This window comes from Salmo trutta, chromosome 36 (assembly GCF_901001165.1).
Source record: "Salmo trutta chromosome 36, fSalTru1.1, whole genome shotgun sequence".
Taxonomy (NCBI): Eukaryota; Metazoa; Chordata; class Actinopteri; order Salmoniformes; family Salmonidae; genus Salmo; species Salmo trutta.
In genome coordinates this window covers 33,802,255-33,817,616 of record NC_042992.1, presented here as the reverse complement: position 1 = coordinate 33,817,616, position 15,362 = coordinate 33,802,255, and the positions used below count along the sequence as shown (strand labels likewise).

At 42.3% G+C, this 15,362-nt stretch overlaps 1 protein-coding gene across 1 annotated transcript; it reads left to right on the top strand.

The window, feature by feature from the left end:
• Positions 1 to 1,911: 1,911 nt before the first annotated feature.
• LOC115176195 (vesicle-associated membrane protein 2-like) lies at positions 1,912 to 10,281 on the top strand. Its single transcript, XM_029736072.1, has 5 exons — positions 1,912 to 2,163; positions 3,180 to 3,297; positions 4,923 to 5,081; positions 9,609 to 9,660; positions 9,889 to 10,281. Coding segments are annotated over exons 1-5 (348 nt in total). The 5' UTR covers positions 1,912 to 2,161; the 3' UTR covers positions 9,906 to 10,281.
• Positions 10,282 to 15,362: the final 5,081 nt, after the last annotated feature.

Here is a 15,362-nt window from a genome sequence, read left to right as displayed (position 1 = left end):
TTTCTGTTTTGCAGTGGATTTACTTAGACACTGACATGGTTTACTTTCAAGCGTTATTGATCTGAGAAAAACAAAACAAAGCAGTAGGCTATCCCTAGAGGTTCGCAAAAGCAAGTCAGAGCAACTGTTGTTTTTTTTAATGGAATTATCATTTCTGAGAGACGTTTCTTCTGGCGCAAGCAAGTGAACGCTTCCATTTCCGTTCGCTATATTTTTACAATAGTCGACAATGTAGCTCCAAAACCTTGGTCCTAAAAAGTTTTGACTTAAAAAAAAAGTATATAAAAATATATGGTTGTAAAATATATACAGTACAAGTCAAAAGTTTGGACACACCTACTCATTCAAGGTTTTTTCTTTATTTTTACTATTTTCTACATTGTAGAATAATAGTGAAGACATCAAAACCATGAAATAACACATATGGAATCATGTAGTAACCAAAAAAGTGTGAAACAAATCAAAATATATTTTATATTTGAGATTCTTCAAATAGACACCCTTTGCATTGATGACAGCTTTGCACACTCTTGGCATTCTCTCAACCAGCTTCATGAAGTAGTCACCTGGAATGCATTTCAATTAACAGGTGTGCCTTCTTAAAAGTTAATTTGTGGAATTTCTTTCCTTCTTAATGCGTTTGAGCCAATCAGTTGTGTTGTGACATGGTAGGGTTGGTATACAGAAGATAGCCCTATTTGGTAAAAGACCAAGTCTATAATATGGCAAGGACAGCTCAAATAAGCAAAGAGAAATGACAGTCCATCATTACTTTAAGACATGAAGGTCAGTCAATACGGAAAGTTTCAAGAACTTTGAAAGTTTCTTCAAGTGCAGTCGCAAAAACCATCAAGCGCTATGATGAAACTGTCTCTCATGAGGACCGCCACAGGAAAGGAAGACCCAGAGTTACCGCTGCTGCAGAGGATAAGTTCATTAGCGTTACCATCCTCAGAAATCGGCAATTAACTGTACCTGCCAAATAAATGCTTCACAGAGTTCAAGTAACAGACACATTTCAACATCAACTGTTCAGAGGAGACTGCGTGAATCAGGCCTTCATGCTGCAAAGAAACCACTACTAAAGGACACCAATAATAAGAAGAGACTTGCTTGGGCCAAGAAACACAAGCAATGGACATTAGACCGTTGGAAATCTGTCCTTTTGTCTGACGAGTCCAAATTTGAGATTTTTTGTTCCAACCGCCGTGTCTTTGTGAGACACAGAGTAGGTGAATGGATGATCTCTGCATGTGTGGTTCCCACCGTGAAGCATGGAGGAGGAGGTAGGCTGGTGTGGGGGTGCTTTGATGGTGACCCAAAACACACCTGCAGGCTGTGTAAGGGCTATTTGACCAAGAAGGAGAGTGATGGAGTGCTGCATCAGCTGACCTGGCCTCCACAATCACCCAACCTCAACCCAGTTGAGATGGTTTGGGATGAGTTGGACCGCAGAGTGAAGGAAAAGCAGCCAACAAGTGCTCAGCACATGTGGGAACTCCTTCAAGTCTGTTGGTAAAGCATTCCAGGTGACTACCTCATGAAGCTGGTTGAGAGAATTTCAAGAGTGTGCAAAGCTGTCATCAAGGCAAATAGTGGCAACTTTGAAGAATCTAAAATCTAAAATATATTTTGATTTGTTTAATGCTTTTTTGGTTACTACATGATTCCATATGTGTTATTTCATAGTTTTGATGTGGTCAGTACTATTCTATAATGTAGAAAATAGTAATAAAAAAAAATAAGAAAAACCCTTGAATGAGTAGGTGTGTCCAAACTTTTGACTGGTACTGCATATGGTTGTAAAAAATAATATATAAAATAATATATAGGTTTATATACAGAATATTTTTTTAGAACCATCGATTGGGACCGTTACATCCATCGCTGTGTACAGACTGCGAATTGTGCGTCAAAGACGCATCGACATTTTCCACAGGCGTCGGCTCGCAGAGAGTTTGTAAGAAATTGGACAAAAGTGACAGAAACCGGCTGGATTTCTACGGAGTATTGAAACAATCGTTCCCTTGCCTGTGGATAGTACTACTTTCTCAAATATACTGTAGCTATAGTGTATCTCTCTCTATCTTTTTCGTGCGCGCCTTCCCCCACTCCCTACTCCCCGTTGACCGCGGATTATTATAAAGCTGCTACCATCGACATGTGAGTAAACGGAATTGTATCCAGTTTTTTAGTTCAGCTAAATGTATATGATAATATGTGTCCGATATATTTTGAATACGTATTTAAGGATGTTAGAGCAAGTGTATTGTTTTAGCGGTGTCAACTAATTGCAATTATGGATTGTTTTACTGCTAAGCTAAACATCTGTTGAAATACATAATTGCTCTTATATATTCATTTTAGTATTCGAATAGTCTACCCAAACGTAAAATATATCACAGAAAGTAGGCCTATTGCAAATTAATATTAGGCTACATGTCTCTCAGTCTCACCATACCAATAGTAGAATGACTCCTTCACAATGACTCAGTCAATATTCATCATCCATCTTCTTTATGAAGCTAGCTGTTGTAATATTAAAAAATATATGTTTTATAGTTTTTTTGTTATCTACTCAATCATTAGGTACAGCACCTTGCCTGGCTTGTTTATCTGGGGCAAAATGCATCCATCTTTGAAAAGAGCAGCCTTCAAGGCTTTTTCCCTCGAATCTCTCCCCATTATGCTAGTGGAAATCAAGCCTGTCTAATACAGACTCTGTACCAAATCAAACCAGAGTGGTTGTTTACTCAGGATGTGGCTCAGACATGATGAGAGAACAGGCCCCTGTGATTGGCTTTTGTAGTTTAAACATCACATGTATCATTTTCTACCATAGCCGATATATTTCATATTCATTCAGTCTGTGTGCTTATTAGTCCTTAGTGTTTGAAGAGGGCTACTTCAGCAGTTAAGTTATTCTTCACTTAGACACCATTGCTAGTATTGCCTACTTACTATACTGTATGGCTTAGCAAGATCAAATCAAAATCAAACCAAAGTCTATGCGGGTGCAGGGAAATGCTTATGTTACTAGCTCCTGACAATGCAATAACATTTCAAACAGGTACACAAATAATACATAATACATACTTTTATCATTCATTTTCCTTACCGGTTTTGGTGGGGTTTTGGTAGTTGTTGTTGTTAGTAAGTTAATGCCTCTCTCTACACAGGTCGACCACAGACGCAGGAACCCCGGGGGGCCCTGAGGGAGAAGGGGGCCCTCCAGCCCCAGCCCCCAACCTCACCAGTAACCGACGACTGCAGCAGACGCAGGCACAGGTGGACGAGGTAAGACTCAAAGGAGAGTATAATTTTTGAAGTGTTGATCTTTTGATATGTCAGTGCGATTACTCATTTAGGCAGTCGTGTAAACAAGCTTTATTTGTCAAAAATGTACAGAAGGCTTATATGTGAAGTCAACTATTATAAAGACCGTGTGGAAGGTGGGATGAAACGATAATGATGGGGATGAATAAAGGGGAGGATGAAAGGATAAAGCCAGGGGAAAGAAGAGATGAAAGAATGAAGGGACAAACGACACTGCATTTTACTTTATTGTTGTGTGACGAAAGATGAAAATTGGTCCTGAGAGAATCAAAGTCAAGAACGATGGGAGGACGGGGTCCTAAGTGGAGGAGATGGGCAAGGGGATGGGAGGCCGGAAGGGATTAAAGGATGAGTGGTCCGTGAAAGGAAGAATGATCGAAGAAAAGAGGGATGAGTCAGTGAGAGTTTACAAGGGCCTAAACATTGATCACAGAGAGAGACCCCCTGGAATATTCTCTGGTCATCTGTATGAGGTTTACACATCCTACACATTTCTAATCACTCATAATGAGGATGAAGAGGGCCCATAGAGGTAAACACTTTGCTAATGAAATACCGGATCATTCAACCAGCGTGTGCTATGCAGGTATTCTTATTTTTCCTATGGCATTGTTTATACACCGCACCTGTTTCTTGGATGTGGGTGCACTAGTTTTGAAATAACTCCCTTCTTGACCGTTCATTCAGAAATGCTGACTATCCTCACCACCTGTGGCATCAACAACTGTAGTGGAGGCTCACATCATTTCTACTCAGTCAATTGATTCCTTGACCATTGGGTAACTAATGCTGACTGTCCTCAACTCTCAGTGACATTGATATTTACATTCTGATAAGACGTGATTGATTACCTTCTCATTGGGCAATGCCGACTCTGTCCCTTCCTCGCCGTCAACTGTACATTAGTGACATTGGCAGTTAAAAGTTCACATTGTTTCTATTCAGTAAGAATTGATTTCTCGACTGTTAGGTGCAATGCTAGCCTCCACTGCAGATGTTCTACAGGTAACTGCCAAAATAACGGAAACACTTGAGTAAATGAAGGATACAAAGTATTTTGAAAGCAGGTGCTTCCACACAGGTGTGGCTCCTGAGCTAATTAAGCAATTAAAATCCCATCATGCTTAGGGTCATGCATAAAATTGCTGGGCATGCTATTATTTTGGTTACCTTGACTACGCTCCCCCAGGATGACAATGCCCCCATCCACAGGGTATGAGTGGTTTGTTGAGCATGAAAACGATGTAAACCGTATGCCATGGCCGTCTCAGTTATCAGTTCTCAACCCAATTGAACACTTAAGGGAGATTCTGGAGCGGCACCTGAGACAGTGTTTTCCATCAACAAAACACCAAATGATGGAATTTCTCGTGGGAAAATGGTGTCGCATCCTTCAAATAGATTTCCAGATACTTGTAGAATATATTCCAAAGTGCATTGAAGCTGTTATGTCTAGTGGTGGCCCAACGCCCTATTAAGACACTTTATGTTGGTGTTTCCTTTGTTTTGGCAATTACCTGTAGGTTTCTTCATGAACAAGAATACAATGTTGACTGTCCTCTCCACTCCACTCCTGTCCCCTACAGGTAGTAGACATCATGCGTGTGAACGTGGACAAGGTGTTGGAGAGGGATCAGAGACTGTCGGAGCTGGACGACAGGGCCGATGCTCTGCAGGCCGGGGCCTCACAGTTTGAGAGCAGCGCAGCCAAGCTTAAGAACAAGTACTGGTGGAAAAACCTCAAGGTCTGTCTGTCTGTCTGTCTGTCTGTCTGTCTGTCTGTCTGTCTGTCTGTCTGTCTGTCTGTCTGTCTGTCTGTCTGTCTGTCTGTCTGTCTGTCTGTGTATGTAACCGACGCTAATGCAGGAACATTGCCTTTACATTTCAATCACGCTGTAACGCTGAAGTTCCGAAATATGGATTGAATAGAGCCCTTACTATATAAAAAATGTAGATCCTTCTATCCAACTTTCCTTCAATCCATCTTTCTCACAGCATGAATTTATAAACCCTCAACCAACCCCCAAACCCCCCTCTCCCCCTCCCGCCTCTACTTTTGAGCACAGATGGCTGTCCCGTTGCCAGTCCAATCATGTGTGTCCATTGAGGAGGGGGAGGGGTTAGAAATCCCAATCTGGATTACAGTGTGATGCAAGATTAAAAACCCAAAACCCAGCTGTGGCTCGACTCGTGATGTAACCCCTACAGCTCATCCCTCTCTTCCTCTCACTCTAATGCTTCCTCTATTCCTCTCTTCCTGTCATGCACTCTCTCTCCCTTCCTCACTCCCTCCATCTCTCACTCTCGCTCCACTTGTTTCTCGCCTAATCTCAGTCATCTGATCTGCAGCCCCGTAGTTGATTTGTATTTTTCTCCTCTCTTATGCTCTACAGAGCCGGCTCTAATATAATATTCATCATGGCTAAACTCTCTCTCTGAAATCGAATCATTATTTGCCATACAGGCATAAACTACATCACCCAGGTGTGCCTGTTTAGGTCATTGGCTTGCAGTGTCATAGTCATGCTTACACCCTCTTGGCACATAATCCATGTGACGTACTGCAGCAGTATCACATTGGTGCTATTTGTTTATACTATGGTCGTGATTCCAAAAGGGCGTTATAGATCAGTATTTTTATGGTAATTTACGCTTGAACCGACATGCGCATCTGTTTACCGGGTGCGAATATTGGGGAAATTGCCTTTTAAAAAAGGTGCATTGTTGGCTTTCCTGTCACGTTGGTATGAATGGGAGACAGGCGCAGGAATGCGTAATAGGGTTTTTACAGTATACAACACACAGGGTTGAAACCCAAACAAAAGAGCGAGGAGTTCCTTGAATAAATAACACACGCGCACAATGATTATCACACGGGATGAGACCAGTAATCATCTGCGCAATCCACAAGGGCACGAAAGCTCAAAACACACAGCAGAGGTACTCACACACACCAACGGACATGGTAACAATAATCGACAAGACCATGGTGAACAAAGGGCACATATATACAAATACAATCAGTGGGAATAGGGGCCAGGTGTGCACAATGAAAGTTCCAGAGGGAGCCGTGACATTTCCAGTGGACTGTTCTATAACGCGTGCCTTGGCTTGAATCCCAGCCTATGTGACGCATGACAGTTTGGTCTGTTAATGATCGGTATCTATCAATTAATCAATGAAATGTATTTATAAAGCCCTTTTTGCATCTACTGTACATTGTAAATAACGATGGGAGAGAGAGAAGCAACTGAGAGCAATATACGCTGAACAAAAATATAAATGCAACACGCAACAATTTCAAAGGTTTTACTTAGTTACAGTTCATATAAGGAAATCAGTCAATTGAAATAAATGAATTAGGCCCTAATCTATTGATTTCACATGACTGGGAATACAGATATGCATCTGTTGGTCACGGATACCTTAAAAAAAGGTAGGGGTGTAGATCAGAAAACAAGTCAGTATCTGGTGTGACCACCATTTGCGACATTTCCTTTGCATAGAGTTGATCAGGCTGTTGACTGTGCCCTGTGGAATAGGTGTGTGATGTTGCAAAACACCAGTCTCAACGTCAACAGTGAAGCGGCGACTACGGGATGCTGGCCTTCTAGGCAGAGTTCCTCTGTCCAGTGTCAGTTTTTTTTGTTGCCCATCCTAATCTTTTCTTTTTATTGGCCAGTCTGAGATATGGCTTTTTCTTTGCAACTCTGCCTAGAAGGCCAGCATCCCGGAGTTGAGAAGGCCAGCATTCACTGTTGACGTTGAGACGTGTTTTGCAGGTACTATTTAATGAAGCTGCCAGTTGAGGACTTGTGAGGCATCAGTTTCTCAAACTAGACACTCTAATGTACATGTCCTTTTGCTCAGTTGTGCACCATGTCCACCCACTCCTCTTTCTATTCTGGTTAGAGCCAGTTTGCGCTGTTCTGTGACGGGAGTAGTACACAGTGTTGTACGAGATCTTCAGTTTCTTGGCAATTTCTCGCATGGAATAGATTTCATTTCTCAGAACAAGAATAGACTGATGAATTTCAGAAGAAGTTCTTTGTTTCTGGACATTTTGAGCCTGTAATCGAACCCACAAATTCTGATGCTCCAGATACTCAACTAGTCTAAAGAAGGCCAGTTTTAATGCTTCTTTAATCAGAACAACAGTTTTCATCTGTGCTAACATAATTGCAAAACGGTTTTCTAATGATCAGTTATCCTTTTAAAATGATAAACTTGGATTAGCTAGCACAATATGCCATTGGAACACAGGAGTGATGGTTGCTGATAATGGGCCTCTGTACGCCTATGTAGATATTCCATAAAAAAAATCTGCCGTTTCCAGCTACAATAGTAATTTACAACATTAACAATGTTTACACTGTATTTCGGATCAATTTTATGTTATTTTAATGGACAAAAAATGTGCTTCGCTTTCAAAAACGAGGACATTTCTAAGTGACCCCAAACTTTTGAACGGTAGTGTATATGTAAAGAGCGAGGTTACAGCTGTCATGATGAGAGAGTAATGTTGAATGGATTTTAGATTCAGCTCAATCCAGATTAAAAACAATAATAGATTAAGAATTTGCTATTAAATGTGTTTAATATTGAAATGTGTTAGAGAGAATATGGAAGTGGTTTTATATACACTGCTCAAAAAAATAAAGGGAACACTTAAACAACACAATGTAACTCCAAGTCAATCACACTTCTGTGAAATCAAACTGTCCACTTAGGAAGCAACACTGATTGACAAGAAATTTCACATGCTGTTGTGCAAATGGAATAGACAACAGGTGGAAATTATAGGCAATTAGCAAGACACCCCCAATAAAGGAGTGGTTCTGCAGGTGGGGACCACAGACCACTTCTCAGTTCCTATGCTTCCTGGCTGATGTTTTGGTCACTTTTGAATGCTGGCGGTGCTTTCACTCTAGTGGTAGCATGAGACGGAGTCTACAACCCACACAAGTGGCTCAGGTAGTGCAGCTCATCCAGGATGGCACATCAATGCGAGCTGTGGCAAGAAGGTTTGCTGTGTCTGTCAGCGTAGTGTCCAGAGCATGGAGGCGCTACCAGGAGACAGGCCAGTACATCAGGAGACATGGAGGAGGCCGTAGGAGGGCAACAACCCAGCAGCAGGACCGCTACCTCCGCCTTTGTGCAAGGAGGAGCAGGAGAAGCACTGCCAGAGCCCTGCAAAATGACCTCCAGCAGGCCACAAATGTGCATGTGTCTGCTCAAACGGTCAGAAACAGACTCCATGAGGGTGGTATGAGGGCTCGACGTCCACAGGTGGGGGTTGTGCTTACAGCCCAACTCCGTGCAGGACGTTTGGCATTTGCCAGAGAACACCAAGATTGGCAAATTCGCCACTGGCGCCCTGTGCTCTTCACAGATGAAAGCAGGTTCACACTGAGCACGTGACAGACGTTACAGAGTCTGGAGAAGCCGTGGAGTACGTTCTGCTGCCTGCAACATCCTCCAGCATGACCGGTTTGGCGGTGGGTCAGTCATGGTGTGGGGTGGCATTTCTTTGGGGGCCGCACAGCCCTCCATGTGCTCGCCAGAGGTAGCCTGACTGCCATTAGGTACTGAGATGAGATCCTCAGACCCCTTGTGAGACCATATGCTGTTGCGGTTAGCCCTGGGTTCCTCCTAATGCAAGACAATGCTAGACCTCATGTGGCTGGAGTGTGTCAGCAGTTCCTGCAAGAGGAAGGCATTGATGCTATGGACTGGCCCGCCCGTTCACCAGACCTGAATCCAATTGAGCACATCTGGGACATCATGTCTCGCTCCATCCACCAATGCCACGTTGCACCACAGACTGTCCAGGAGTTGGCGGATGCTTTAGTCCAGGTCTGGGAGGAGATCCCTCAGGAGACCATCCGCCACCTCATCAGGAGCATGCCCAGCCGTTGTAGGGAGGTCATACAGGCATGTGGAGGCCACACACACTACTGAGCCTCATTTTGACTTGTTTTAAGGACATTACATCAAAGTTGGATCAGCCTGTAGTGTGGTTTTCCACTTTAATTTTGAGTGTGACTCCAAATCCAGACCTCCATGGGTTGATAAATTGGATTTCCATTGATTATTTTTGTGTGATTTTGTTGTCAGCACATTCAACTATGCAAAGAAAAAAGTATTTAATAAGATTATTTCTTTCATTCAGATCTAGGATGTGTTGTTTAAGTGTTCCCTTTATTTTTTTGAGCAGTATATTTGAAGGTTGATATTTCAGTATATTTGAAGGCTTTATATTGTTTTTTCAGATGATGATTATAATGGCAATCATAGGAGTCATATGTGTTGGAGTTGTCTTCTGTAAGTACCATATATATCTACATTTTCACTTACAGACGAAGTCTGCTTCACTCGATTCTCACACAAAACAACATATGGAAAAATGCTTTTAGACAGTTTTGTGAAATTGTGAAACACATGCGCATGTAATTTTGTATTGCTGTAGCCTAGTAGTCTGATGTTCAAAGTAGGAAACAACTGTTTACTCTGTGATATTTACATGGTCTCTTTCTCATCTTCTCCCTGCAGTGTATTTCTATTATTGAGCTGGTCTCTTCAGGGACGGACAACAAGCGCAAGACGAGATACCAGAATGAAGCCAAATCCACGCTCAATTCCCTCTACTCCTCCTCTCCTTCATCCCTCTCTTCTTACCGATGCCTTCCATCCAAAACCACCATGCTCTTGTAGACGTTGGCGCAGTGCCTCTCCCTCTTCTTTCTTCACGGTCGCTCTCTGCCGTTGTGTCCTTGAGCAAGGTACTTAACTTCTACAATTGCTCTGGCGGCGCTGCTCTGTGGCTGACGCTGTGCTGCTCCGGACATTGTGGGTGTGTGTTGGTGTGTCAGGTTTGGTATTGTGACAGCAAATCGATAAACGTCTGTTGTTAAATGGACAATAAAGTATCTATTCTATTCTGTTGTTGGCGCTTTCTCCAACTCTCTTTTTTGTCTCTCTTCACCCCCCATTTGTAAGTGTGTTTTCCCTTCAAAGTCCAATGTATGTGCTATCCCAGAGGGCTTATCACATTTATGGACTGTATGGACTTCTCTAATACACTACCGGTCAAAGGTTTTAGAACACCTACTCATTCAAGGGTTTTTCTTTATTTTTTATATTTTCAACATTGTAGAATAATAGTGAGGACATCAAAACTATGAAATAACACATATGAAATCATGTAGTAACCAAAAAAGTGTTAAATAAATCAAAATATGATTCTTCAAATAGCCACCCTTTGCCTTGATGACAGCTTTGCTCACTCTTGGCATTCTCTCAACCAGCTTCACCTGGAATCCTTTTCCAATAGTCTTGAAGGAGTTCCCACATATGCTGAGCACTTGTTGGCTGCTTTTCTTTCACTCTGCGGATCGACTCAACCCAAACCATCTCAATTTGGTTGAGGTCGAGGGATTGTGGAGGCCAGGTCATCTGATGCAGCACTCTCACTCTCCTTCTTGGTAAAATAGCCCTTATACAGCCTGGAGGTGTGTTGGGTCATTGTCCTGTTGAAAAATAAATTATAGTCCCACTAAGCCCAAACCAGATGGGATGCCGTATCGCTGCAGAATGCTATGGTAGCCATGCTGGTTAAGTGTGCCTTAAATTCTAAATAAATCACAGACAGTGCCACCAGCAAAGCACCCCCACACCATTACACCTCCTCCTCCATGCTTTACGGTGGGAAATACACATGCAGAGATAATCCGTTCACCTACACCACGTCTCAGAAAACGATGGCGGTTAGAAACAAAAATGTCAAAACTTCCACCATTGCTTGTGTTTCTTGGCCCAAGCAAGTCTCTTCTCATTATTGGTGTCTTTAGTAGTGGTTTCCTTGCAGCAATTCGACCATGAAGGCCTGATTCAGTCTCCTTTGAACAGTTGATGTTGAGATGTGTCTGTTACTTGAACTCTGTGAAGCATTTATTTGGGCTGCAATTCCTGAGGTGCAGTTAACTCTAATGAACTTATCCTCTGCAGCAGAGGTAACTCTGGGTTGTCCATTCCTGTGGCGGTCCTCATGACAGCCAGTTTCATCATAGCGCTTGATGGTTTTTGCGACTGCACTTGAAGAAACTTTCAAAGTTCTTGAAATGTTCCGTATTGACTGACCTTCATGTATTAAAGTAATGATGAACTGTCATTTCGCTTTGCTTATTTGAGCTGTTCTTGCCATAATATGGATTTGGGTCTTTTACCAAATAGGGCTATCTTCTGTATACCAACCCTACCTTGTCACAACACACCTGATTTGCTCAAACATATTAAGAAGGAAAGAAATTCCACAAATTAACTTTTAAGAAGGCATACCTGTTAATTGAAATGCATTCTAGGTGACTACCTTGTGAAGCTGGTTAAGAGAATGCAAAGCTGTCATCAAGGCAAAGGGTAGCTATTTTGAAGTATCTCAATTATAAAAAATTTAAAAAATGATTTGTTTAACACTTTTTTTGGTTACTACAGTACATGATTCCATATGTGTTATTTCATAGTTTTGATGTCTTCACTTTTATTCTACATGTAGAAAATAGTACAAATAAAGAAAAACGTTTCACCAGTAGTGTATATTGAGGGGGGAAGGGGGGAGACTAAGGAGAAACAAAGAGGCAGAAGGCGCTACTATATGGAGAAAGGGATAGAGCTGGAACAACGGGGGAAATGAATATTGTTACCAATGAGAACCCCTAGATTGGCCCATGTTGAATGAAATTCCCTCCTTTTTACCCCCAATCTTCTATGTTTTTCAAATGAATATGATAGGTATTTTTTTGTCATGTTAACCAACTTGTTTGGTATTATAGTTGTCTTTTGATATCCACATGTCCTTTGTCTTTTTCTCTCTGTTAAGACCTGTATACATCCCCCCAGTCTAATCTCACTGTAAAAAGGCACAATAATAGTAAAGAAAGACAACAGGACATGAGAAATGATTGAGTTACAAATAAAGGGGATTAGAAATAATGCAAACAATTAAATTGATGGAATAATAAATACTAGAATGGTCATGAATCGTATGATGGTCCAAAGGTCAGCCATATTGGTCAGGGAGTTGGTCAACCATGGTTTGCCAGTGCTGTGTTAAGATAGTGTGTAAAACAATGAATGTGAAGAATATATCTGCTCTGTATTATGTGTTAGCCAGCCAGTTAGTTTGGGCTATTATGGAGAGCAAAGGCACAACTCCAGAGATAAATAAGTGGTGCAGCAGTGTCACATTTGGTAGCCTGCCTAAATCAATTGCAAAGCTTAGCCAACTTTGCTCGATAGGCATTCACCATTACGCCACTAGGTGGCACAAAAGGATCTCTCCCAAGACTGATCTATTTGAATGACGGGCGCAGGCCCCTACCTGGGAGAACACTACACTGACTAACTACATCATGTCCATGCATCATGCTTAGTTTGGGAAATTGATTTTTGTGTCTAGACAATTGTCTTCCTATTCGGAATCGGACGAAAAAGGTTACAGAATCATAAACTGACTATATTCTACCAACAGCTATGCTGTAATCGTTTGCAAAAAAAAATTCTGCTAGCAAGCCAGGCATCACTTTAACTTTTTTTTATACAGGGCTCTAGAGTGATGCGGCTACAAGAGTGTTCCGCCACTCAGTGGCGACACGTCGTTCAAGGCAGGTGGGGTTTTTGAGCCCCACATTTTTAGCACATTTCCTGAGCCATACATTTCCTGTTTTGCATGTTATTTTGGCATTAATACGTGTCACATCAGTTTGCAAACAATGTAAAAAAAAAAATATATATATATATATCATTGAGTTAATAAAGCTGAATACAAACATGATCTCTTTTTTGTTTTCTTGAGTAAGGCAGTTGCAAAATGCAGATGTTTCAGCCTAGCTCAGTGCTTTCTGTGGTGGTGTGACAGCAGTTGAAAATACGGAGCGTTGGGCCGTGATTGGCTCAGTGTTCTGTCACTCATGGGGACACAACTCAGAACTGTAAAATCTGACTTTGAGTTCAAGACAACTGGGTACTCAGGACAAATGAGCTACGACTAGGAAAATACGTTTTCAACGTTCATCCAACTCGGAATTGTAAATTCAGAACTCGGGCCTTTTTCTTGAGCTACGACCTGAAGATCACTGACATCATCATGATTCAACCTTTTTTTCCCTCTCGAGTTCCCAGTTGTCTTGAAAGCGCCATAAGTCCAGAAAAGGCCAGACTTTGATAACAAAATTTGCCCACGATGGACCGCCGCGCCATCTTCCTGTTCAAGTGAGTACAACACAACAAGGTGAGTCCAAAAATGTCTTGTGGCGGCTGAAACTTGGCCACAAGTGGATCTTCCAGCAAGACAATAACCCCAAGCACACATCAAAATCCACAAATAAGCAGATCAGCTTTAATATTCCAGATAGCTTGTGGGTTCTTATCCATAGAGATCATATTATATTACCAGAGAACTGTCATAATCCATCAAAGTTCCATAATGAGGCCAAAATGGAAGTAATCTTGGTCAGGGAGAAATCCAAAACCAGTTTAAATAGAATGAATGGCAGTAGAGCAGCGTTTGTCAAACTCGGTCCTCGGCACCCCAAGGGTTTTTTCCCTAGCACGACACAGCTGATTCAAATAATCAACTAATCATCAAGCTTTGATCATTTGAATCAGCTGTGAAGTGTCAAGGCAAAAACAAAAACGTGCACCCCTTAGGGTCAAGACGAGTTTAGGAAACGCTGCAGTAGAGGCATAGGTGATGCATTTCCTGCTTTTACTTATGCAGGAAAATAAAAGTAAGGCATGTGACGTATCAGACATGTATTTAACGGAATTAAGGTCAATATAAAATATTGTCATGATTATAAATACAGTTTATACGGCTTTTATACACATTTTCTGTATAAATAGCCAACAAAAATATGAAAACAGACCATAGATGTCTCAGATTTTGTTTTTTTGGAAAGCTGAGAGTGCTATTATATGATACAATATTAGTACTTGTTGCATTTAAAATTTGTTTAATAATGCTAAATAAAGGGAACACTTAAACAACACAATGTAACTCCAAGTCAATCACACTTCTGTGAAATCAAACTGTCCACTTAGGAAGCAACACTGATTGACAAGAAATTTCACATGCTGTTGTGCAAATGGAATAGACAACAGGTGGAAATTATAGGCAATTAGCAAGACACCCCCAATAAAGGAGTGGTTCTGCAGGTGGGGACCACAGACCACTTCTCAGTTCCTATGCTTCCTGGCTGATGTTTTGGTCACTTTTGAATGCTGGCGGTGCTTTCACTCTAGTGGTAGCATGAGACGGAGTCTACAACCCACACAAGTGGCTCAGGTAGTGCAGCTCATCCAGGATGGCACATCAATGCGAGCTGTGGCAAGAAGGTTTGCTGTGTCTGTCAGCGTAGTGTCCAGAGCATGGAGGCGCTACCAGGAGACAGGCCAGTACATCAGGAGACATGGAGGAGGCCGTAGGAGGGCAACAACCCAGCAGCAGGACCGCTACCTCCGCCTTTGTGCAAGGAGGAGCAGGAGAAGCACTGCCAGAGCCCTGCAAAATGACCTCCAGCAGGCCACAAATGTGCATGTGTCTGCTCAAACGGTCAGAAACAGACTCCATGAGGGTGGTATGAGGGCTCGACGTCCACAGGTGGGGGTTGTGCTTACAGCCCAACTCCGTGCAGGACGTTTGGCATTTGCCAGAGAACACCAAGATTGGCAAATTCGCCACTGGCGCCCTGTGCTCTTCACAGATGAAAGCAGGTTCACACTGAGCACGTGACAGACGTTACAGAGTCTGGAGAAGCCGTGGAGTACGTTCTGCTGCCTGCAACATCCTCCAGCATGACCGGTTTGGCGGTGGGTCAGTCATGGTGTGGGGTGGCATTTCTTTGGGGGCCGCACAGCCCTCCATGTGCTCGCCAGAGGTAGCCTGACTGCCATTAGGTACTGAGATGAGATCCTCAGACCCCTTGTGAGACCATATGCTGTTGCGGTTAGCCCTGGGTTCCTCCTAATGC

Excerpts from the sequence above, each read along its gene's own strand:
- LOC115176195 (XM_029736072.1), top strand. Across the intron at positions 3,298-4,922 it reads CGCAGGCACAGGTGGACGAG|GTAGTAGACATCATGCGTGT; the intron begins GTAAGACTCAAA and ends TGTCCCCTACAG. Across the intron at positions 5,082-9,608 it reads ACTGGTGGAAAAACCTCAAG|ATGATGATTATAATGGCAAT; the intron begins GTCTGTCTGTCT and ends TTGTTTTTTCAG.